The sequence below is a fragment of the Polyodon spathula genome, chromosome 26 (assembly GCF_017654505.1).
Source record: "Polyodon spathula isolate WHYD16114869_AA chromosome 26, ASM1765450v1, whole genome shotgun sequence".
In the NCBI taxonomy this organism is placed as follows: domain Eukaryota; kingdom Metazoa; phylum Chordata; class Actinopteri; order Acipenseriformes; family Polyodontidae; genus Polyodon; species Polyodon spathula.
Window position 1 is genome coordinate 582513 of NC_054559.1, and position 26263 is coordinate 608775.

Below are 26263 nucleotides of genomic sequence, written 5' to 3' on the forward strand. Positions count from 1 at the left end.
GCGCTTACCTTGTCTGTGGCTGCACACATCAACGCATGCAACTTGCCAGCCTTTTCCAAGTACGAGTCTTCAGTGCCCTGAGTAAGAGAAAGCAAAGAAATGGGTGGACTGGTCAGAAAGACCATCAATGGGCTTGATGCGCTGCCTTGGTGAAGTGGTGTTGATAGGTCTTCCCTATGGGCCAAATGACACAACTTAACGAGAGCCCTGTGCTGTTGAAGTGTCTGTCCAGTCACCTTGGATAAAGTTGTCAGCTAAATACAAATAATAATAATTAGTTTCTTTGAAATAATTTGAAAAAATATAGTGTTTGGGTCAGGGTGAAAACTATGGTGATGGTGGGTTAAAGCAACCCAACATATACTTCATTATGGCCTTTCGTTGCTGTAAACACTGTGACAGTCAATCGACAGGGTCTATTTATGTCCCCACCTGCAAAAATCAGTTAGTCCTTTACTCTGTTAAATACTCCAGTCCGCAATCCAACTGGAACTCCAGTCCATGTTTTCACACAAGCAGAGCTGGAGCTAGGTGTGACCTAGGGATTCACATGTACACAATTAACTATCAATCTGGGGACTCTCTCGCCGTTGCTTATTTTAAGCAGCTGAAATGGGACTGATGCTGCAGGGGTAAGACAGGCGTCCACTAGCTCTGTAAGTTTAATTAATGCTTGAGGACAGCTAGGTTTGGTTTTCTTTTTTCCTGTTTAGGTATTTTGTTAAAGGGCCAGAGCCCTAGTTTAATAAACTGGCAAGAGTGTCCAGCCATGCTACCAAAACCCACCACCAGGCTCTCTGTTACAACACAAACACGATACAGGGATGGTGACAGTGGGAATGGATATTGCTCTGTGATCACTTAATCAAACCAAACGTCAACTTGAAGTTTCAAAACCATAACAACAACTTGAAGTTTCACAACCACAACAAGAATATTCCTCGCTTGATAGAATATTTCAGACCTTGAATTCCTGATGTCACCGGCTGTACTGCAACACTATTATCGTCAAAGACTGCCCCCTGCTGAATTCGACATGAACAACAGGAATCAGTATTGAGCTCTTTCAACCTATTCCAGGCTAAGGCCTCATTTCAACCAAGTCCTTAATTATACAATTGCACAGTCCAAATCCTTATACAAAGCAGGTCTATAATGGTCTAATAGTCCCATCTGAGGACCACTAGCATGTATAGAATTGGCAGACCTTACTCTATAGACCAGGGGACCTGAACTTGCTGGTTCAAATAACTCATTCAGAACTTGACTGGAGTCTTGGGGACTGGGACAGACACTGTCAAGTCTCTAGGTTTGACAGTGAAAATGTGTGTGTTTGTGTGGTCTTGTACCTGCATATGAAGCCCCAACCGCAGGCTGACCCCCCCTGTCTCGCTCCCCTCCCCTGGCTCCGAGGGGTTCAGGTGGCGGGTGAAGCGAGGCAGTCCCACAGTGGGTCGGCTGTCCGGCTGGAACATGTTTGCAGGAGCGGGCATGATAAAGGCATTGGTCACCGAGCCTGTGGGAATGAGAAGAGGGGAAAAAGTCAGGGAAATACAGCACACTTCCAAATAATAAACAGGGATCTTAAGAGTCAGAATAAATACATTACATTATTATAGGGCAACAAACAGAGATCTTCAAAGAGTTGGAATAAATATATTACGTTATTACAGGGCAATAAACAGAGATCTTCAAAGAGTTGGAATAAATATATTACGTTATTACAGGGCAATAAACAGAGATCTTCAAAGAGTTGAAATAAATATATTACGTTATTATAGGGCAATAAACAGGGATCTTCAAAGAGTTGGAATGGGCATTAGGAAAATCACTACTGGAAATTGCAATTGACGCTAGGCAATTACCTTAGAATTATTGAGAAAAAAAAAATTGCAACCAAATTTAGTAGGATTACACAAAAATGTTGTTTAGTGTCCTCCCTATTTTATCCCAACTTGAAAATAATGGCACTACAGCACAGTTGTCAGAACAGGTACTATACATCTAATGGACCTCTTTAATATGCTGTGTGCAGGGTGTCTCTTACTGTACAAGAGATGTCATCTCGTACGGTCTGCATAAGACCACAAAGTGAGTTAGAAAACGGCCACACTTTTTGATTAAGAAATTTTGATTTTATAATAGCAACACAAGAATAATGAAGTCATCTGTCCAGCTAATAACTATTACTACCTTTTTGTGTGAAATCACGTTTAACCTTAAAATTTGGGGGTAGAAATCAGGCTATATTGGATTTAGCCCTAAAATCGGACCCAATCACCACCCTTAATCTGTCTTTGTCATCAGTGATTTGTCTTCATCTCTCGGAGTCTATTTCACCCTCTTGCTTTTGTATTTTCTGAGTCTGCATTTCACTCTCTCCAGCAGCCTCTCTCTTTTTCTCCCCAATTTGTGTCCCTAGAGCAAACAAAATATCTGAAATGTGTGCTTGTCTTAACAGAGTGTTATACATGCATGGGCCGAATGGCCTTTTCTTATGTTTTGTGTTCTTAAGGCTGATGCTTGAACTGTGACCTCTTCACCTAGCTCCCTTCTAATCAATTCAGCCAAGCCCCCAGTTTAATGGATACATGGGACGTGACGCTGTTTTCACATCAGTAACTTCAAACCAACTTGTTTAGTTCAGTTTACCACCCTGCTCTTGAAATAAGCCGATGATTACTCTAGATTTGGGATACTGATCATCTTCCATACATATTTAGAGGTTAACTCTCCAATACATTGTATCTTTTACACAAACAACAAAAATGTGACAGGTGCACCAAGATATGGGAACAAAAAAGACTGACACCCTAGCAAAGCAACCTTGGCTCCCCTGACTGCCGGACCCTACACACCACGTAGCTGTGCCTTTACCAGACGAGCCCAAAGAAAAGTACTTTTTAAAAGGCTTAGGATCCGCAACATCCAGAAACAGACACTCAATCCTGATGTAGGACACATACATTCAGGAATAAGGCATGGGCTAAGGGGGTTAATTGCTCATAGTTCACACACTGATTAAGAGCTGGATTTTTGAAGATCTGCACAGATCAGTGATCCTGCATTTCCCTTTCCAGTTACCAAAAGCTAGCTCATTTGTATGCAGAGAAGGGCTGACATTAGCAATGCCGCGGAGCTTGCATCAAAGCTAACCGCACAAAACTGGAAATACAGATATGTATCTACATCCTTGTGGCAATGGCTTGCTTGTGTGCGTGTGTGTGTTTGTATGGGGGGTGGGGGGGGGGGGGGTGTTGAGCTGTTCCTTGTTGTGGTAATCTGGGCTCCCCGATTACCTCCAACTCAATTACAGATATTGATTCAGCTTTTATTGCGAGGATGTTGAAAACTTCTTCCCAGGAGTTGAATTACACTAATGGCTTCCCTGCTGTTGGACGCTCATAAATTTTGCAGGCTAGGTGCCTCTCTCCGTTGAGCAGATTACTGAGTAAAGGGAAACAGGGGTCTCTGCCAAGCCACTGCAGAGATCGGCTGTTTTGAAAATGATGCAAAGCCATGGGTCTAGTTCACAATCTGACTTGCAGTGACTCAAAGAAGTATTCAAACAGCCTTCATATTTATCATCATCATCATCACAAATCATGAACAGTCCAAACTGCTTATTAGGCTGCATACTTAAATGTCCCGGCCAGAATACAGTGTAAAATGATAGTGTGAAATATAGATGTTATCAACGCACACTACACTATACCAATGCCACAGTATAATATTCCACAGCAATATGTGTTGTGTCAGCTCTTCTGTGTTTTAATACTTGTTTTGGCAGGTTATTGATGATTTCTTGATAAAGCCAACTTGGCTTGCTGCCCCCATTGCATACTGATAGAGCACAGTTACACCACAGATAGAAGCCCTCTAAAAGCTAAAGAACTTTAGAATCCCGAAACCTGTTTTAAATGGTGCCTTCGCGATCCAAAACATTTGTTTGGTTTAATTCGTACACAGCGATAAGTGTCTGCAGATAACTGATCTTGTCTCTTGTTAAGTGCCTAACAATTGCTGCGTTCAATTATCTAGCAGGCAATGACCACTGCGTTAGACATGAATGATTCATTTAAAGGGTTTAACCCTTTGTTGCATTTCATTCATGTGTATCTTCTTTTTTCTATCTTTCTGACAAAAAATGGCAAAACACAGCCTGGAAAAGGTGTACTTGAGGTTTGATTAATTCCCTTCAGTTTGGGTTTTGAAGTAAACAGCAAAGGGTTATTGTTTTGCTTGAGAAGTAATTTTTAGCTGCACCGTTTTACACTGCACAGCACAGGTGTCGTAATAAGTAATAGCCATAATAATGTAGCTTCGAATTACAGTATTAGTTTTTTTACTGCCTGATTAGGAGTAGTTCCAATGGCAAATACTGAAATATATATATTTTTAAACTTTATATTTTCTGTGTTCAGGTATTTTGACCAGAGTTCAGGGACTGCTCTTCTGTTCTTATTGCCGGCCATGGACCAAGTAAACCAGGCGGATCAGTGTCTTTACAGAAGAGCCAATTCCTCGATTCTGTACAGCTTTCAAAACCTTACCAGAACCCCTTTGCTGACCACATCTCAAAGCAGGCGAGCACGTGTGTGTCATTTATATAGCAGAAACCAAAGTACACATGGTCTGGTTCTTCTTGTTGCTTTGTTTTACTGGAGAAGCAGGCACATGTCTCAGCTAATGCCTTTATCAGTTTGATGTTAACTAACTTGACCTCCCGCTCAGTGTTGCAGTGTAATCCAGTTCCACACCCCAGCTGTAGTATGGCAGGGACTGGGGTGTAGCACAACTCACACCTGCCTGCTACACTCAGCTTTCCTCGTTTCTAGTTTGTTTCGACACAGGTTCTGGCTCACCATCAGAAATTGTTCTGGTAGTTTTGCCTTTTGGACATTTTTACACAGACTAAACAGGGTTGCAATTTCAGATGACAATAATGTTTTAATCAGCCTATCAGTGTATCTGTACTGGTTTTTTTGTGACCCGCTGTACTGGACGTAGCAGGTGGGACAAAAGCAGTGCTTTGATTTCGGTTGCTAAAATCTAGTTTTCAGCATTGGAGGTAAAATACCATAAATGGACAACAAAGCAAAACAAGCAAAGTATATTTCGGCTGAGGATCATGTCAAGACATTTCCCAAAGAAAATGTACATGCAGAAGGAGGTAATTGTATTGCACATCTTATAATGTGACAAAGAAAATATAATTGATCACTATTTAGCTTCAGAATCACACATTAAACAAAAGGCTACTACAGAGGCTGCAGAACCGAACGGAAATCAAACAACAGCTTTCAGAAAACAAACTGGAAAGGCAACGAAGACAAAAAAAGTATTCATGTGTCGGTTGTGCCCAACTTAAATCAGCACTACAGGTACAATCAAGCACAGCTAGCACGGTTCAAACTACCTGCTGTATGACAATGAACGTGCAGCATATATGGACTTATATTATATATATTATATTATATATTAAAGAATGTCAGATACCTTTGGGTAACCGAGTTTTGGGACTGTTTCTAATTAATGTCCACATCTGTATAAAGGCAAAGCTTTGCTTTACACGTCCAACCAATTTAGTGGATGCAGATGTGCAGTCTCAATGTGTGGGCAAATCCACACCAGACAGGGAATGTCGGGAGATGTTGCATGCTTGCCTTTTAACAAATGACAGCACTCTGAAAGCAAGTACCACTATTTTTAGGCTTTTATAGTGCTCTGAAATATTTGGTGTATTTGATGTTTAAACAGGTCTACAAAATGTCTGTAAAATCCTAATTATAACCCTAATCCTAATCCTAATTGGATGACTTGACCATGGGCAAATGATTGAATCCATTTTTTCACTGTCCTTTTTGTTTTTTAGTGACAGGCTTTTTTAGTCAACAACACCAGCCATCATGACACTTCGCCAATAAAACCGGACGCACAGACGCATGAACCAAGAAAAACACAACACATACCGCATCATATGAATGCAGGTTAACGTGATTGGATAGCTGCATAGATGCAATGCAATCAACGCACTCAAACAACACGCGCTAAACCTAAAATAAAAAAATTTCACATTTTATGCCTGGGTTTTCAAAGTTTACTCTAAAAATCAGGACAAATGGTGTCCCGACAGTACCTCGATCGAGACGCGGGACAAAGCCCCTAATATCGGGACGATCCCAATTTTACTGGGACTTCTGGTCATCCTACAAATAGACAAGGTAAGCGAGCAGTGATAACGGGGGGAGCGTTGACTATTGCACATGGGCGGGGCTATTAAGATATTTACACATCGTAGTGAGAAAATCTGGATTTTTTTGCGGAAACTTACTTTTTACTTGCGGAAGTAAGAGTCAACAAGATAAAACAGTGACCGTCTTTAAAATAATTTTTAAACTGTAAACACTCATGTTTAATTTTTCATGTCACAAGGAGGCGCCGGAGCTGTGCTTAGAGGTCCCGGAGCGTGGACAGTCTCAAATTGAGAGGTACCGGAGCTAAGCTCCACCACAAATTACGTACTGGTAATATGATACAACACACAAATATTAACAAGCTAAACAGCAATTTTTTTTTTTTCTTTTACAATTTTTCTTACCCACCTCAAATATGAACTGACAAAGGCTGTGGAAAATGTGGCAGATACAGTGTGCAGCAATGGCCAAAAAGCTTTGATTCATCTTAAAGAATCAACTAATTTTGCTTCATAAAGGTCACATGAAACCTGCTGAATAATGTTACGTTAGCATATTGAATTAGAAATTTGCAGGTTTCCAAATACTTAACAAAAAATGTACAAAAATTTCCATTTACATGAAGTACTGTACTACTACTATGACTTCTGGTAGACCTTTGCAATATAATTTTCTAGTTTCTGTGATTACCTGATGTTAAATAAAAGATCTAAATTAATCATATTGGTTTTTTTTTTTTTAATTATATCTCAATCTTACAATTCTAGGTGATGCAAAACCTTTGGCCATAGCCTGTAAAGTCCACTGCTGAGAGCTTCATAAGACAAGTCACGAAGCAGTTAATTCTTCTTGTACAATCCGATCAAACTCGATCGACAGAATCACAGAATACAGCTCTGTAGTATGAAGCCTATGTCTCAAAGAGATTTCATCATCTTCAGTAAACTGAAGGGTGCTGTTTGATTTTTTTTTTCTTCCCCAAAACACAAAAATATGAAACTGCTACTGAAGAGGTTTGAGATATCAGAAGTTGTAGACTTGGCAGCAAATTTGCAAACTCACACAAGCTCCTCTCACAGGAATGGTATAGATCAAGTGAACTCAAGACACTACTTCAAATGTAGCACAGAGAGAACAAGAGGGCATAAGTGGAAGCTGGGTAAAATAAGTTTAGGACATAAGGTAGGAAGCCCCCCACCTTTTTTTTTTTTTTTTTTTTTTTTTTTTTTTACAGTTTTATAAATGCATTGAATAGCCTACCAGATGGTCAATTATTCTAATGGATTTTGTGAAAACACTGGAATATATATATATATATATATATATATATATATATATATATATATATATATATATATATATATATATATAAAAAAAAGCCTAGATTATGTGCTTTTAAATTGGATTTCCTCCCCCCAGCTGGGGAGAATGGTGTCCTAAAAAGGGAAGAGCTTTGATGGGCCGAATACCCTTTTCTCATTCTCAGACTTCTTTTATGTTCTTCTGAATGCAAACAGCACCAGTTCCAATCTCACCTCCTTCAGTCTGCCCGGAGCCTACTGTCGCCAAGTGCATTTCCCCTCGCCAACATTCACAAAGACCAAACACGAAGAAGAAAATAAACATGTTTTTCTGGAAGTCCTACAGGGACAGTAGGGTTTCAGCAAGGAGTAAAGGAGGGCCCAATGGCAGGAGATCCGGGCTGTCGTCTGCCCGTTTATCTTGTCTCTGGTCTTGGGTACCTTGGTGTGCAGACAAGCCTGCTACCAATAGATAAACCCATCAAAGAGCAAAGGGTCCTTGTGGACGCTGCTGTCCCAGCGCTTTATCAGGACAGCTTGTGACCGAGAGCTCTGCTTAGCTTCTCATTTAACCACACAAAACAAAGCCAGCTCCCAGTGGGATTGCGCTCCTGTGTATTTACTCATGTATGTGTGTCCTAGATACTTCAGCAAGTAGAATGAGAGTTATGATTACTGATTCGGCAGTGGTGTACACTTACTCTTTCAGAAACATATGGATGTAAAACATGAAAGCTCATTAAATCCTGTCATTAATTAATGTCATATAAAGCCCCAGTCAGAAGACTTTAATTGCTGTGGAATTAGCGCTAATACTGCTGTTAGACAACTTTGTTAGATTTACTAAACATCAAAGCATTCCTTAGAAACTTCTTTCCTTAACTCACCAATTTGGTCTCCAAATTGTGGAAGAGTGAATGGGTACACTAACCGAGTTTCCATAAGGCTTAGAATACGAGCCACATTTGGATTTACTAGACAATTTTACAGCACTGATGTGTCTGGACCTGGTTTCTGTGCTGAGTTAAAAGTATTGGCTAGAGTTACTCTGTCAAGTCTATTTTAAAGACTATAAGATTTTAAAGACTTCAGTCAAGTCCCTTCTAACCTTTCTTTATTCTAGGACAAAAAGATTCAGTTGCCATCATTCCTTTAAGATCCAGGAGTAGTCTGGATATTTTCCAAGTCCATAATATCTCTTTTGCATAGTGGGGAACAGAATTAAATGCAGTACTGTCTCTAAAGTAAACAATACTACTTCATACCTTGCTTTGATCTGTACTGTACACTTCTGATTTTTTTAAGCCATCTACCCTTTAATGTGTTTTTCTTGTTGCCAATTTATGATTTAGGAAGCTGATCCCCTGCAGATGGTGAGGCTGGGTTACCTTTGTGGTTGACGGTCCTCACGCACTGTTTACTCTGAATGTCCCACAGCCTTACAGTCTCGTCATGGGAGCCCGACAGTAGCAGCGTGCCGTCCATGGACACAGACAGACATGTCACTAGGTTCCTGGAAGGACACAACCAAGGTGAGAAAGGTTACACACACACACACACACACACACACACACACACACACAGCCAAGAGGACTCTACAGCAGGGTCCTCTGTTACTGTCTTGAAGTCTTGATTTTTAAAATGTATTTGTTTATTTTTCTCCCAGCGTCCAATAATGTTTTCTCATCGCAGCAACTCCGCACAGCACCTCAGGTAAACTGAAGGCCAGGGGGGAGTCCTCTCATCCCACTGCCAAGCCAATTATCTCTTACACCCAGGAGCTTGTTGGTAAACGAGCACCCCTGCAGTGTCAGCTTTGAGCTCAATGGGGCGCACAGCCAGCAGAGTGCGCTGCAGCGTGATGAAAAGAAACCCTGCATTCTCCCTGTGGAATTCCCAGTCAAGATTAGCAACTTCACACAGTCGGGATGCAAACCTGCGCTCCTCTGACTACAACTCATCTGCACGGCACCCAGACAAGCTTTTATTTACCAGGCGAGCTACTCGAGGACCCCTCGATTGATGAAACTTATCCAGGGTTGAAATTATTCTCTACAGTATGTTGGTTTCCACGAAAATGGGCTATAAAATAATAAATCAAGTAATACTTCTGATGCACCTGTAACTATGGTAACCTGGCTGGAGATCTCCAGCTATGGTTGAAAGTTTTGCATCACCATATAGAATGAACTCATTTAGCTTCAAGTTGAATGAAACCTGCTGAATAATGTTTCATTAACATATTGAATTAAATAACACTTTGTAGTTTTCCATATACTTAACGGAAAACTGAAAAATGTGACATTTTGAAATCTATAATCTATAGTAACTATTATGGCTACCAGAAGACTTTTGCAATACCATTTTGTAGTTTCTTTGATTACATGATGTTAAATAAAATACCTAAATTATGTTCATATAGGTTTTTTTTTAGTTTGTTTTGTTTTGTTTTTCCAGTGTAGGTGATGTAACTTTTGGCCAAGCAAGCACTACTGGTCAGATACCAGACTAGTCCAGACAGATACTTCCGGATTGGACCCTCATCTCCAAGGGTCGGTTTTTCAAAACTTTTAATCTGGTTAACAGTGATCCTATATTTTGTGATTGAGATTACTTTTATCTGGATCGTTTCAGAAAATGTCACGGCTGGATTACATTTATCCAGATTACAAATAATTTTGATTACAAAATCCAGATCACTGTTCTCCAGATTACAAATTCTGAAAAAGCAGTCCCAGGGTTCAGCAGCTTGGAAGATCCGTTGCTTCGTTTCAGCAGGTGAAGAGAGGGGGTCGCAGGGTTGGGGCTAGGGTTGGGGTTAAGGATGATTAAAGTAAGGGTTAGGGTTGGGGTTGGGGTTGATTAGGGTAAGGGTTAGGTTTGGCGTTGATTAAGGTTAAGGTTGATTAAGGTAAGGGTTAGGGTTGGGGTTGATTAAGGTAAGGGTTAGGGTTGGGTTTGATTAAGGTTACGGTTAGGTTTGGAGTTGATTAAGGTTAGGGTTGTAGGATAAGGGTTAGGGTTAGGTTTGTGGTTGATTAAGGTAAGGGTTCATTAGTGTAAGGGTTAGGGTTGGGGTTGATTAGGGTTAGGGTTACTGTTGGTAAATGGGCTGCAGCGCAGAGGTGACATGCCAACTGGACTTAAAATAAGACAGGTATAAAACTGATCAAAATAAATATAAAAACAATGTAAGTGAAGTCAAACTGGAATGACAATTGATACCTGTGTCCCTTAAACACTTGACTCCCCTCCTGGTCGGTCTGAAAGCTCTTGTCTCGCTGGAGATTCTGAAAAAGCAACAGAAATGAAGAAACTTTAATACAAAGCAGACAGCCTAAAGCCAAGGCAGAATTAGTGGAGGGTTTTTCTAGCTCTTCAAAGCTCCAATAGGATTAGTATCTCGGGTTTCAGCAGGTATCCGATTTATGTATTTCCTGCACTCTAGTATAAAAGTTGCAGTAGGTTTTCAGTCGCAGAAGATATTTTGACTACTAAATAGCTGATCCAAGGACATCCCTTTAAAGACAAAACTGCCTTGTATACAAACATTATAAATGAGGGTTTCTGGGTTAAGGTTTTAACTGATAAACACATAAAACCTACCGTGGAAGGAAAAAAGTTTGAGAATCTTTTTTTTTTTAAAAAGGTTAAGCCTAAGGCTTGTTGTCCTGAAGGTGTCAGAACTGAGATGAAGACACACGCACAAGTCTGTGACGCTGATCAATAAATCAACAGGCACTGCAAGCTAATGCTCTTCAGCATCACCAGGGACAAGGTGACCCTGCAGAGTGCTTGTCGAGGTCATGCTAGTGCTGTGGGTCCATGAGATCAGCCCAGAAATGCTCCTACTAATTAAAATTATCTCCTGGTTTGTCTATGGTCTTTATCATTGATAAGGTCAGAGGCTAAAGCAATGTGGGAGTTAAAGGGTTCATTTTGACTGGACGCAACCAGTAAGAAAATCAAAGAATACAGCTTGCACCAAACCCTATGACAACAGTTCAAGAGTGAAGTCTTCAATATGGTAGCCATATTAGGTCAGAGCTCAATGTCTTGGACAGCATAGCATTTAACATGTTGGGTTTATACAACCCTGCAAATATGAAGTCACTCTCTGAAAGGTCCCCTTTTCTAGTGAACTTCTTTTTCTAAATGCATTCCTGCCAGATGAAATAGTGCCATGTGTCAGAGGTGCACAGCCCATAGTCACTCTAAAGCAGTGGCCCAGGACTTTGCTCCAACGTGGTCCTTCCTTGTTGAAGTACGTGCAGAGTGTTGCATTACATTGTTTAAATTAACCTAGTTGTTCAGTTAAGTATTGGAAGATGTTCCTGGTTGAGAGTGGACTGAGCGAGCCTCAAGTAGGCATCCCTGCTCTGTATCAAAGTGTCCTTAGTTGGCTGATCTCCTTACCGTTCCACACAGAGTGACCTGGAAGATGTTGCCGTCACTGCCACCACAGAACATAGAGTACTCGCAGGGGTCGAAGGTGACGGACATGATCCCCACATCAAAGAGGACAGAGAGCAGGATCTCCCCTGAGGAGATTTCCCAAAGCTAGAGAGGTGGAGAGAGAGGCGGGGGATTAATCACAGACATGCATTGCATCCTTGGAGCTTGTGTACACTGTGTGACAGAACATTGGGTCTGATAAAAAGGTATGTTTAAAAATCAATGCAGGATTAACTCCAAACTCCAGATTATCAACATTCCTGGATCCTCAATGCTATACGCAGTAATCACGGGTGCAGGATGTCCCATAAATCATGCACCATGGGTAGAATTGCGATTAATGGTTTTCAGGTGTGAACTGTCTAAGCAAGAGGAATGAATTCAGATTGATGTGCAGATAATCAGGGAGGGAGTGGCTGTCTGATTTAAAAGAGAACACCCTTACCTGCATTATATACAGTGTGCAAATTTATTAGAACACCTTAAGTGTCAATTAAATAAGACAATCAATAATTTGCCTATTTTGATCATTTTCCAAGATTCTCAGTTAGTGGTTGGATTTCATATGCACAACAAAACCAAACAGAAGCATTGGGGTGCTCTAATAAATGTGAACACTACTGTATGATATTGTAGACCAATGTACACCCTGTATAAAATACTTAAGTACAGTAGACTTGCTAATCGGAACCAGCTGAACCACTGATTAGTGATTTGTTCTAAGTTACTGATCACAAGCTGTACTTTCCTCTAATTTCTGTGTCAAGTTTTTGACAATTATGTGGAATTAAAAAAATCAACAATAATCCATTGTCACAGCTGGAAATGTTTTGTAAACTTGCCATGACACTATGATGCCGAAACTTTGTTTCTCCAGCTGTTACTGGCATATGAATAGAAGAACATACATTTTGCAATGAGAAGAGTGACCAGTCACATTTTAAGCACTTGCCTCTATGAAAGGGTATCTAATTTAATAGGACTGAATCTAATTGTAATGTTCCCAGTGTTTTAAATGCTTTAGCTGGTACGCTATTCCAAGCATTTATAACTGTAAAAGAGTGCTTCCTATCTTCTGTTATACATTTTTAATCAGCTTCCATTTACTCCAAGTGCATTTCATTATGGTAAAAAGCTTCAGAATACAGGTTTGGGACTGTTAAGGTTCAGATTCTCCAGTCTACTGTATTAACTCAATGCAAAACTGCATACAGGTGTTAAACTCCACTCAAAACTGCACAATGCTACTGCTGTATAGGAAATACAACTCATAACAGAAGACCACATAGTGTACGCTTATATAAATCATTGAATCAGCCACCTTAGGTTATATTTCTTTAGTTCATACTTCAACACTGAACTCTCCAGTAAAGTAAGTGTGCAGAGTAAGTAAGATAGAATGAATGCTGGGCAAGTAATTCAATTTAGTTATTTATACAATTGAATTAGCCATTAGGAAATAGCTTTTTGAGATGCAGCTGGAAGAAATGGCAATTTATAAACATCAATGCATTCATACAAATAAAATAATTACCATAATTAGAATAAAATCAATACAGACTAAAATATCACTGCTGTGTTTGAATCACAAATACAGAGAGGAGATTTAAATCCAAGTAACATTATTCTGTAAACTGTGAAGTTACATAGACAGCCTTTATTTTATATAAAAACAAAAAATCAGCATGAGACTATTTTCTATTTTTAAATTTTGTTTTCTCTGGTTTAAAAAGAAATAATAAAAATATATCCAGATTCAAAGTACAGTTTTAAAAAAAATAAAAAGGATTTCACTGTATATGCTGTAGGTCACAGCGCCTATTGCAGCGAGACCTTTGGAGTGAAATGGATATGCAGCACAGGAAGTGGTTACCAGGAACTTAAGACAGCACTTAAAAATCCCTAGTTTTGTATTTGTCTGCATATCCTGAATAAAAGTATCTAAAGAGCACCAGTGGTAATGTTGCTAATAAAAGGTAAAAACAGGGATCGGAAAGCTTTGCTGTAAATCACTTATATGCCAATGCTTTGAAGATTTAAAAATCAGTTTTTATATATATATATATATATCTATATATATATATATTATATATATATATATATATATATATATATATATATATACACACACACACACACACACACACACACAGTATCAGTCATAAGTTTGAGTACACTTGCTGGAAACTAGGTTTATGTTTTACGTCATATACAATTCTGCAAATACTTGAAAATGAAAACACATGTTACAATATATGAAACAAAACATAAGGAGTATCAAAGAAATGTTCAAGAAAATTGAAAATTGTCTCAATCTCGAATTCACCCGTCATGTCTTCCCAGCTCTTCTGCAGCAATTCCCAGAGATGTAGGGCACTTGTGGGTAGCTTTGCTTTGACTATTCTGTCCAGTTTGTCCCACACAAGTTCTATGGGATTGAGGTCTGGAGACTGGGCAGGCCAGGTCATTAGATTGAGTTGTCCTTCACTTTCCTTCTTCGCCAGATAGTTCTTGCACAACTTTGAGGTGTGTTTCGGGTCATTATCTTGCTGAAGAATGAAGGACTGCCCAACTAGCCGTAATCCTGATGGAATGGCATGCCTCTGAAGTATGCTATGATAGCCATGCTGGCTGAGCGTGCCATGGACTTGGTAAAGATCACCAACTCTGTCACCAGCAAAGCAACCCCAGACCATGACATTGCCTCTTCCATGCTTGACAGTGGGAACTACACATGCAGAACTCATGCGCTCACCCTCTCTGCGTCTTACAAATACTCAGCGGTTGGACCCAAATATTTCAAATGTTGACTCATCGGTCCATAAGACCGACTTCCACTCCTCAAACGTCCAGTTTCTGTGTTTTTTGGCCCAGGCAAGAATCTTCCTCTTATTCTGCACTCTGTACAATGGTTTCTTTGCAGCAATTCTTCCAGTTAGGCCAGCTTCATGCAATCTCCTCTGAACAGCTGATGTCGAAACATCTGTACTTAATCGCCAGTTTCGCAGACTTGTGACTCGAATGAACTTGTTCTCTGATTCTGAGGTCACCCTTGGCCTGCCTGATCTTGTTCGGTCCTCATGAGTTCCAGTTTCTTCAAATCGTTTGATGGTCTTGGCCACAGCAGTTACAGACACTTGCAAAATTCTTGTGATTTTTCTTAAAGATTGACCTTCATTTCTTAAAGTAATTACAGACTGTCTTTTTTTCTTTTCTTAACTGAGTGTATTCTGCCATTTTCTGCTCCCTTACACTCAGGAATGACAAACTTGTGCCTATGCTACCTATATTTATAGTAATCATGGACCCTCACCTGTTAGCAATAATTGGTGACAAAAGGTTAATTAGGTAACATGCTAGTTAACACAGAGAACATCTAACAAAGACACTTTTATACTTAGGCCAGTGTTCTAACACCGTGTTATACACATTTCAGACTTAACTGACTTGGGCTTCAGACTGAAATCCCCTTGCTTTGGGTGACCATTTCATTGAAATTGACAAGATTTACATTTTCATTTAAAAATTAAATTTTTTAATGCAATTCACTCATGATTATTAGCTTATATAAGTACATGTATCATATAATGAAATATTAACTGTTTATAGACAAGTTTATACAGTTAAAAGCATAGATAATCATGAAAAACCTGTTTTCAAGCAGGTGTACTCAAACTTTTGACTGGTACTGTGTGTGTGTGTGTATATATATATATATATATATATATATATATATATATATATATATTATAGATATATATACATCACTATCACTGAACTTGAGAAGGTACTGAAAACCAGGCTATGAGGACAGGTTAGAAGAATGAAGTCACCTCTGTCTTGAGATTTATAAAATCTTAAAACAGTATAGATTAAGTTAACCAAAGTTCAAATTTAGCACAGAGAGTAGTAAAAAACTAAGCAAAAGTAAGTTTAGAATTGAATGTAGGGGTCATAAAAGCTTGCGGTATCTTTTATAAAAAAAAAAAAAAAAAAAAAAAAAGATACATTGTCTCATTAAATTCGATCCCCATAGTGGAGGCGAGCAGTGTGCCAAGAAAGGACGAGACTAGTCTAGCCTCATCTTGTGCCCAAACTTTTCTATGTACTGATTCACTCCTTTAGAGTTGATGAATTCTGATGGTGCACTTCAGTAAGAGATATGGTTAAGGGTAGAGTTTGGTGCTGACAGGGCAAGGACACAGGGCTAAAATCAGAGACCGTTAGTGAAGATTGCCCGTCTCACTGCTCCCCAGCCACCCTGCTGTGGAACCCACTGTGTCAGCAAAGCAAGGCTCACTGCTAAGGCTGATCAGATCAGTGGAAATGTGCTGGGGAGGGAGGCATCCGCAATCAGCTGCTGCTCTGGGACTCAACAGGGCTAAAGCAGCAGCAGCCTGGGCACCCATTAAGGGAATGGCAAAGAAGGCATCATCTCTCAATCTGTCTGAAACTCTTTACTGTAATAAATACTGCAACCCCACAGCCCCATCACCAATTCACTCTCACAATGGCTGTGAAGAAATGCTCTCATGGTGCCTGACTGTAGCTTGTGACATTGTCCGTCACCGCTCCCGAGAAATTCACAAGCAGCAAACTTTAAGAACCGCAAACAAGCAACGCATATCCAGCTGTGCTTAAATCAAGGCAAAGCGCAAAAGGGCTTTACTGTTTGAAATGGTGACATCTTTGTAAACAGTAGTTTGGTTGCTGACTTCAAATCAACATTAATACTTGCCTGAGAAATGCAGTAGTTTGAAACTATTCCCTTAGATCCTGTGACACTGGGATAGTTGAATGCTGTCTGACAGAGTTGAAAGGTCACACAGTCACGTGATTTTGAACGGTATGAGGAAGGCTGTTAAATCCCAATACTTTGGATTCTGAAGCTAAAAAGTCAGATAGATTTAATATGGGAGCAATAAAACAGAAGCACCATACAATAAAAAGGGAATTGTAAATAATAAATAAAAGCATGGCTCTGACTGTATAAAACTGAATAGGACTTAGGACACAGCAGCTTTAAAAGTTGATAAAGTATGGCTCCTCTTTCCTACACATTCCCTCATTCAGATGCAGATGGCAGGAACAAAAAGCTATTTGCGCAGTGTTAATAAAACATTTCTCCAAGCGCAGGTGGAATAAAAGCAGCAGACAGCAGGAGACAGGCGATAAGTAAACAGCAGTCAGGCAGAGGACAGGAATCAAGAATGCACAGTCCCCCTGGGAAACGAGTCCCCTCTCCCTCCCAGAGCATTAAAAACACACACACACATAAAATAAAATAAATAAATAAATAAAACTGGCAGAAAGTATCTTTTTATTGTGAATTTTCACAAAAGCTCTTGGAAGGGAGTCCTCAGATGAATGAATGAATGAATGTTTCCAACTAGAAAGGAGCAGCTGAAATCAACAGCTGTAAAAACAGGAGATGTGCCTCAGGCTTCACGTGAGTGAATCGCTGAGATCCTGACGCACAGTAAACAATGCAGTGTGTACAGGCATGAAGGACACACAGACAGACCGACTGTCAGGAGGGATAGACCCGAGGAGCAGGAATCAGAATCACTGGCTCATGCACTACTATGTGTACTACGTTGTGTTCAAACTCCTCTCTCAATAAATCAACACACACTGTAAATGAATACTACAAAGAAAGACATTCAAGCAGACAAACACTTTGGCTTATGCCTGCTTCAGTGTGTTTCACACTACAAATCACTGGAGAAGAACGATTATTATTTTGAAAGCGACACATTCTTAATAAATCACGTCTGCTAAATTCCGTTTCATGACACTTTGCTGTTTGTGCGCCACATTTTAAATCTGCTTGGAATTTGTTTTTAAACCATTTATTGTGTTCTAATGTTCTATAGTGCCATTTATATTAACAGATTACAATCACAACTGCACTTCCGTTCATCTGAAACCGCACACCTCACAATGACTTTGTGATCACACGATGTGCAATTAGTCAGCTACCAGTTTCTGAGGCTGACTGTCAAATATTTATTTTATATGCTACTCCTACTGGAAACAAATTTTACTTAAAGCGTTGGCTCCATTACTTTTTTTAAAGAAGAAAAAATAATAATAATAATAATAATAATAATAATAATAATAATAATAATAATAATAATAATAAATAATAAATAATAATAATACCTGGGTCTGAATCCACACTGTACCAAGTATATTTACACTGGCTCTCAAAAGTATTCACCCTCCTTTGACTTTTCCACATTTTATTGTGTTACAACATGGAATCAAAATGGATTTAATTAGGAGTTTTTGCCACTGATCAACACAAAAAAAGTCCATATAGTCAAAGTGAAAAATAAAATCTACAAATTGTTCTAAATTAATTACAAATATAAAACAGAAAATAATTGACTACATAAGTATTCACCCCCTTTGCTATGACACACCAAAATAAGCTCTGGTGCAACCAATTGTCTTTGGAAGTCACATAATTAGTTGAATGGAGTCCACCTGTGTGCAATTAAGGTGTTTCACATGATTTCAGGTTAAACGCACCTGTCTCTGGGAGGTCCCACAGTTGGTTAGTACATTTCCTAACAAAAACTACACCATGAAGATGAAGGAACATTCAAAGCAAATCTGGAATAAGGTTCTTCAAAAGCACCAATCGGGGGTCGGATATAAGAACATTTCCAAGGCACTGAATATCCCCCGGAGCACAGTAAGGTCCATTATTAAGAAATGGAGAGAATATGGCACAACTGTGAATCTGTCTAGAACAGGCTGTCCTCAAAAACTGAGTATCTGGGCAAGGGCACCAGTCAGGGAGGCCATCAAGAGGCCTATGGCTATAAAGGAGTTACAGACTTCCACGGCTGAGCTGGGAGACACTGTGCAAACTGGCCTTTATGGGAGAGTGGCAAAAAGAAAGCCATTGTTGAAAAAAAATCATGCTATGGGAATGCTTCTGCGTCAGGGCCTGGAAAGCTCATAAAGATAGAGAGCAAAATGGATGCAGCAAAGTACAGAGAAATCCTGGAGGAAAACCGGCTGAAGTCTGCAAGAGATCTGGGACTTGGGAGAAGATTCATCTTCCAGCAGGACAATGACCCCAAACATACAGCCAAAGCCACAAAGGAGTGGCTTAAAAACAAAACAGTCAATGTCCTGGAGTGACCCAGTCAAAACCTGGACCTCAGTCCAACTGAGAATATGTGGAAAGAGTTGAAAATTGCTGTTCACCAAAGGTCCCCATCCAACTTGACAGAGCTTGAGCAATTTTGCAAAGAAGAATAGGCAAAAATTGTAGTGTCCGGATGTGCAAAGCTGGTAGAGACTTATCCAAATAGACTCATGGCTGTAATTGCTGCCAAAGGTGCCTCTACCAAATATTGACTCAAGGGGTTGAATACTTCTGCAATCAATTATTTTCTGTTTTGTATTTGTAATTAATTTAGAACAATTTGTAGATTTTATTTTTCACTTTGACATTATGGACTTTGTGTTGATCAGTGGCAAAAACTCCTAATTAAATCCATTTTGATTCCATGTTGTAACATAATAAAATGTGGAAAAGTCCAAGGGGGGGGGGGGGGGATACTTTTGAGAGCCACTGTATGTACAGTGCCTATAGGAAGTATTCACCCCCCTTGGACGTTTTCACAGTTTGTTGCGTTACAATAAGAAATCGATGCACTTAAATGAGATTTTATTTTTTCTTTGATTTACACAACTTACTGAACACTTTAAATGTGTGAAAAACATTGTGTGTGTGTGTGTGTGTGTGTGTGGGGGGGGGGTGAAAAAACAAATCAATTAAATAAAAATCAGAAAAGTCTTCATTAGATAAGTATTCACCCCCTTTGCTATGACACTCCTAAATAAGCTCAGGTGCAACCAGTTGCCTTCAGAATTCACACAATAAGTTAAATGGAGTCCATCTGTGTGCAATAAAAGTGGTTCACATGATTTCAGATTAAATACACCTGTCTCTGAAAGGTCCCACAGTTGGGTAGTGCATTCAAAACAAAGATACTACCATGAAGACCAAGGAGCTTTCAAAACAACTCCAGGGTAAAGTTGTGGAAAGGGACAGATTATGGGAGGGGTATAAAAAGTTTTCAAAGGCACTGAATATCCCTTGGCGCACAGTCAGGAATCTACTTAGAACAGGCCGTCCTCCCAAACTGAGCAGCTGGGTAAGAAGGGCATTGGTCAGAGAAGCCACCAAGAGGCCAATGACAACTCTGAAAGACCTACAGCTAAGATGGGAGAAACTGTCCAAGTGTCAACAATAGCTGAGGTACTCCACAAATCTGGCCTGTATGGAAGAGTGGCAAGAAGGAAGCCATTTCTGAAAAAAGCCCATGTAAAATCCCGGGTTCGACATTAACCATGATCCAGCGGCCCAGAGCCGGTAGAGAGCACAGTTTGGCTGGTAGTTATGAAGCACCACAGGCTCAACTGGGCCGGTAACATTTTTTAACTGTATAATGTATATAGTATAGTCCACATGGCTTCTGTTTTATAAATGCAGGGAAATGGGTTAGTGTGCCAAAAAGCTGAAAAAAAAAAACTAATTTATAAACCAAATTTTTAAAAACACCCCCACCCCCCATAACAGCGTAATTGAACTCGTCTGAACTTTCCCGCCGCACATCGTATTTGTTGTACAGCCAGAATCTGAGACTGTACTGAAGTGCTGCTGGTAATACTCGTTACCTCAACCTCAACTAAGCTACCAACTGCACCAATAAGCCAAAAGTGAAGTATTTAAATCAAGAATGATAAAGAAATAAAATATATAAAAAATATATACATAGAGTGGAGTTGATGAAAGAAAATCTAGCTTCATGATGACAGTGAAACAAACAAATGTCAGTTACCCAGACTTGCAGATAAAACAGCAGCTTTTTGTTGGGAATTCAACATTTAGTTACCCTCATATCCAGTCTCACAGTAATAGTTCACGAGATAGCAGGTGTTTGTCTGCTGCTGTGACTGAAGCAAGAGAAAAAAAGCACCAACGGATACCCAGGTACGCCACGTGGAAGCTGGACAACGGGATCGAATTGTCCAACGTTTTGATTTGGGATTGTGGCAATTTCGCCAGTGATTGTGAACAGGTGTAGAGGTGATGCAGTGCAGAAGAAATCACAAAAAATTGTAATCCAGTAGGGGAACAGGGGTTTTAATTATAATCCGGGTCTGATAACCAACAAAAGAAAAACGCTCCGGCAATACACAACAATGTGTAATGCACGGAGCCAAACCAACAGGTTTACAGTCCCAAACAATAAAACATTATCCGCCCCACAATACTAAAACACGGTCACCAGTCTCGGGTGCGTGTAGTAGTGCTCGTGGTGGGTGATAACAGGTTATTTAGTGACAGTTTGTGCAGTGCAGTTCCTGCTTGTGCTTGTCCAAAAGCGACAGCTCCGGAACATGTTTAGCTGTCTAGTGATACAATAAACAAGACAATTACTAACACTCCAAACAAACACTCACAAATATTCCGACAGTTTCTACTGCAGCTCTCAGTCCTTCCAGGTTTACCTATACAACCCAAGCGAAGGAAAAGATTAGCGTTTCTCTGGCCTCTTTTATGCTACCCCACATAATCCCATGGTAAACGTTTCCAGCTGCGTCTATACCTTGCAGCTGCTACCTCGTTTACATTCCGGGTCAACAGGTTCCTGCAACAGAGTCTTGCTTCCATCCAGGCTGACCGATTTCCCGACCTCGGAAATGAACTGTCAGGCTAGCCTGTCCGGCTAGCCTGTCCAGATACTTTTCCTTTCGCTATTTAGCGCCCTCACAGGTCAAGAGGGAGATTTACAACCAGAACTCATTGTATTTCTGTCACAGGGATACAGTGTGTTCCGGTCAGAAATGCCATTCACAATCTTTGAAGGGCTCGTTCGGATCAGCAGTAAGATTGGTGCTGACCCGGGAGAGGCGACAAGCGGCAACGATCTGAGAACGATTATTTTGTATTATGATTATTGTTTGAATAGTGTTTACTTTAGAAATTTGTAGAAATCTGTCAACCTTTTGCGTTGCCAACAGCATGGTTGCGAGTTTGCTTGTAAAAAAAGCGAGTATCATTTATACACATACATTTTCAAATCTTGAATACAGTATTTTCATTTTCTGACAAGCATGCCAATGTGTGCGTGTTAAATGGCTGAAACAACTACAACAGCACATTGAAAGGCTTCGCTTCGCCACTTTTTATTTGAGACGTGGGCTCTCTTTGAGTACAGTACATATTATAAAACATACGGAAATTAAAAACCATCATGAAAGAATATGCAGGCAAGCTAAAGTTATTTTTTCTTCCACCTTTTGGCTTTTTTCAGAACCGAGTCTGTTTGTGTTTACAATGCAGTTTGCAAGTGCACTCGGCTCGTTTATATGATGTGTGAAACGGATGTTTACAATGTCCTGCAAGGCATATTGAAAGTTGGCAGCTATTGATGTACTTCTCCAGTTTTTAATATAGCATGTTTTAGATTCTTACATATTACTGTAGAAGAAAGCACTGTGGAGCACTTCGCTAATTTAATGAATACATTTCTTGAATGCCTACAGTAGGATAATGCAGTTTACACAATTCTGCACGGTTCTCCTAATGTCGGCATTAAACAAAGTAATTTGAGAAAAGGTTGAATGTTTTACTATTTTGTGAGTTTTGTCGAGTTCGGCAAGATTTTGGTGTCTGACCAAAGTTTCTACCAAAGCTTCAGTTTCTCGCACTGTCCTTGCAGTTTAGGATTACCAGTATTCAAATTATATATCAAATATTTTATGTTGATGCGATTTTATTTATTTATTTATTTTTATTTAGTGGTCAGCAATTGTTTTGATCATTTTTTCTCCCAATTTGGAATAGCCAGTTATTTTTAGGCTCAGCTCACCGCTACCATCCCCACGCTGACTCGAGAGCGGTGAAGACGAACACATGCTGTCCTCCGAAGCGCGTGCTGTCCGCTTCTTTTCACACTGCAGGCCCACCATGCAGCCACCTCAGAGCTACAGTGTCAGAGGACAACACAGCTCTGGGCAGCTTACAGGCAAGCTCGCAGGTGCCCGGCAAGACTACAGGGGTGCATGGTGAGCCGAGGACACCCTGGCCGACATAACGTTTGAACAATTCTAGTACTAGTTGTCATATTTAATGTCAACAAACTCTTGTTTTAATCCAGTCGAGTACCCAAGGTTAACAAAATCTGTGCAAAAACATTTCACATGTAAAAAAGTAGTACAAAGGAACTTTTACATTACATCTTTACAGGGCTGACCCTTTTTCCTATTTAATCTTACCTATCGTTAACTTTCACTGGACATTAGAATGGAACTTATTTGAGAGAATCACTCAATACAGCTGTGTACCGACGGTAGAGCTGATGTGTCAAACCATCCATAGGCAAAAATGATTTGGAAATGAAACAGTTAATTCTTACAAGACAACATCAGGAATGTTAATGGGAAAATCATGGAATGCAGAGGTGTACCAAATACTAAGACAATAACTCAAAACTGTACTGCAAAGAAATGTAATGTTACATGACCTCATGTAGCCATATGAGGTTAATGTCAAGGGCACCAATACATTTAGCATGCAGGGTTTATTTCTTCTACAATACCCACAATTAAACCCAGACAATCACAAAATGCAGTTGTGTACCAAGCAAGAAGTCTTGTAGGTCTTTATCATCCGGAAACAAAAATAAATGGGAAATCATAGAATACAGCAGAGTACCAAATATTAAAAACTTGACCTCAATATGGCAGCCATCATAAGTCACAGGTAAAAGGGAATGGTACTGTACATTTTGCCATAAAAAAAAAAAAAAAATTAAGATCTTTCTTATAAGATATTATCTCTCTTCATGGGTTGGTGAAATACCCTGTCATTCTGCATTGGCACTAAATCAGGCACAACCCAGCAGGGTGGTTATTTTGTTTGAGTCACTATACACTGAAATAGCACTGCTTATACCCCTCACCAAATCAATTTCCTCTCCAAAATCTGACTTCTCAGGGCTAGATTTACGCCGCCTTTTTCAGCACGCTAATCATTTAATTTGCTCCGAGCGAGAATGAGAGCGCTTGCTGCATCACTCCCTCAAAATGGCTTCTTGACTGCTTGGCACACTCAGCGCTGTGCCAATGAATCAGGCATGAGGAATGGCAGCCCACGGCCTGACCACAGGATAAAAGGTTTGCTTTACATCCACACATCAAGTGGCTGTTTCCAGACCAGCACAGATCAAGAGTGTGGGGGCTAGATGTGAATCTCACTGCCTGTCATTGGTGGATGTGTCTGCTTTACTGAAACACACAGCAGGCAATCGGCAGGCATGAATCACTACCTTCTACACAGCAGGCATGAATCACTTCCTTCCACGCAGCAGCCTAGCGCTTTCTTTCTCTTAAGACTGAGCTGCTAAAACCCATTATACACTTCAGTCCATTACTTATTTTATTCCTCTAACCACTGAGCTACTCAAACCCATCACCTTCCACACTGCAGCCCAGCAATTTCGTTCCCTTAAAGACTACATAAGGACTTTTTTATTTTATTGTGTTACATGTTCCTATGTGTTGCTACAACTGTTTGCATAAGGTGTTGTTTTAATTTTTTCCCATCATCATCCTGCTCACATATGTAACTGAGATGGATTTACCAATGAGCAGGAGGATGATGAGAAATGTAGTTCTGAGAGGTCCATGCAGTTACATGTGAAGCCATCTTGAGACAGGGAATACAAATTAAAAGTTTAAAAAAGTGGTCAAAATGTAAAAAAATAAAGAAAATTATAACACACACCTTACGTAAACAGCTGTAGCAACACATGGGAACATATAACACAATAAAATAAAAAAGGTTCTTATGTGCCCTTTAAGGCTAAGCTACTCAAACCTGCTAGCCCAACACTTTCTCCAAACACCACCGGCAACACGTTTAGGACAATGCTTCACCCCCACTCTAAAAAGATGACCAGGGGGCCATTAATTAAGGATAATAAAACAAATGGATTGCCTTTGCATTTCAATATTTTTTTATTTAACCCACTTCCTTTTATGTGTTAACCTCTTTTCCTTCTATTTCCCTTCTCAGAGACAAATTTCACGCACACACACATACAATAAAGTGCATTTGACAGCCTTTTAAAAATTATTGATTTTATGACTTGGTTAAAAATAATTTATCAAAGCGCTCAACAATTCTGCATTAGCTGGCTTCTTTAATTTCAGAGAGATTTATTGTTTTGGGTGGACAGTAGACAAATGTAATATTCCTTACCATTAGAGGCACTGTGTGACTAACGATCTGAAGCATGGCAACCAGAAGGAAACACATTTGTTTTTTTTTTTTCAACTCCCCCAACCTCCCCAGATCTCTAACGGGTCCCTGAATGCCACACTGACAGAAGACAACCATATGGTGTAACATGAGGAACATTTATTCTCTTGTAAAAAGTAAACAGTGATTGTGTTGTTTCATCACTCCTGGCAAGAAGCAGATTTTATAAGTATAAATGGAAGCTGGGTAAAGTTCAGACAATAAGGCAGGATGTATGGATGTTAGACTCAGTTTAATTTCTTTACAAACATTTAAACTAGAATGTACTGGGAATGTTTGTAACCAATCAAATGAACCCAACCTGTGACGCCCCCCAGGCTCTCCTTGTTGTATGATGCACCTCAACAGTAATGTGGATGAGACTGCATGTGTACAAAATGTCTGTGGACATGCAAAACACTTTCAATAAGGGATCCATAAATAACCTTCAGCTGACCTATGGGCAGTTTGTACCAATAAGGACTGGAATTTAGATAGAAGTCAGCTGTCCTCCTTTCTTGATAAAGGAGAAATGCTCATAAAATACAGCAGTGTTACTCAGGCAAACTAACTTTCATCCACACTCGGATGGCACCAAAATAGTTGAGGTTTGAGGACTTGTGTACAATTCTTTGCTATGCGTACTTATATATCAGACCCTTATTAATACACTACAACAGAAGCAATCTTCCACCTTGATTGTAACTCTGCTTGCATGGTGTCGGACCTACATGTACTGGTGTTGAACGCCCACACCTGAAATTGCTCAGTACAAATGTTAAAATATAACGGAATAAATAAATATAAGGTTAACAGAATTACTTACAAGAGCTTACCTTTCAGTAAAATCACAATGCTGTTCAAAAACACAATGAGAAAATAACTACAATATATCTCTGGATACGTGGCAATTGTCAAACAGTTGCATTCATGTTGTGTATGAGTCAAACAATAAAGAAGCCATATTTTCTTAA

At 39.7% G+C, this 26263-nt stretch overlaps 1 protein-coding gene across 2 annotated transcripts in view; it reads right to left on the reverse strand.

Annotated features, from left to right (window-relative positions):
• Positions 1 to 26263, reverse strand: part of LOC121300908 (WD repeat-containing protein 18-like) — a 53698-nt gene that overhangs the window by 3815 nt on the left and 23620 nt on the right. For both annotated transcript variants that reach the window (XM_041229888.1, XM_041229889.1), the window contains exons 6-10: positions 11915 to 12058; positions 10724 to 10788; positions 8887 to 9011; positions 1350 to 1516; positions 9 to 77 (exon numbers count right to left, since the gene is read on the reverse strand). In XM_041229888.1, coding sequence (XP_041085822.1) covers positions 9 to 77; positions 1350 to 1516; positions 8887 to 9011; positions 10724 to 10788; positions 11915 to 12058 — 570 coding nt within the window. The remainder of the gene's footprint in view (positions 1 to 8; positions 78 to 1349; positions 1517 to 8886; positions 9012 to 10723; positions 10789 to 11914; positions 12059 to 26263) is intronic.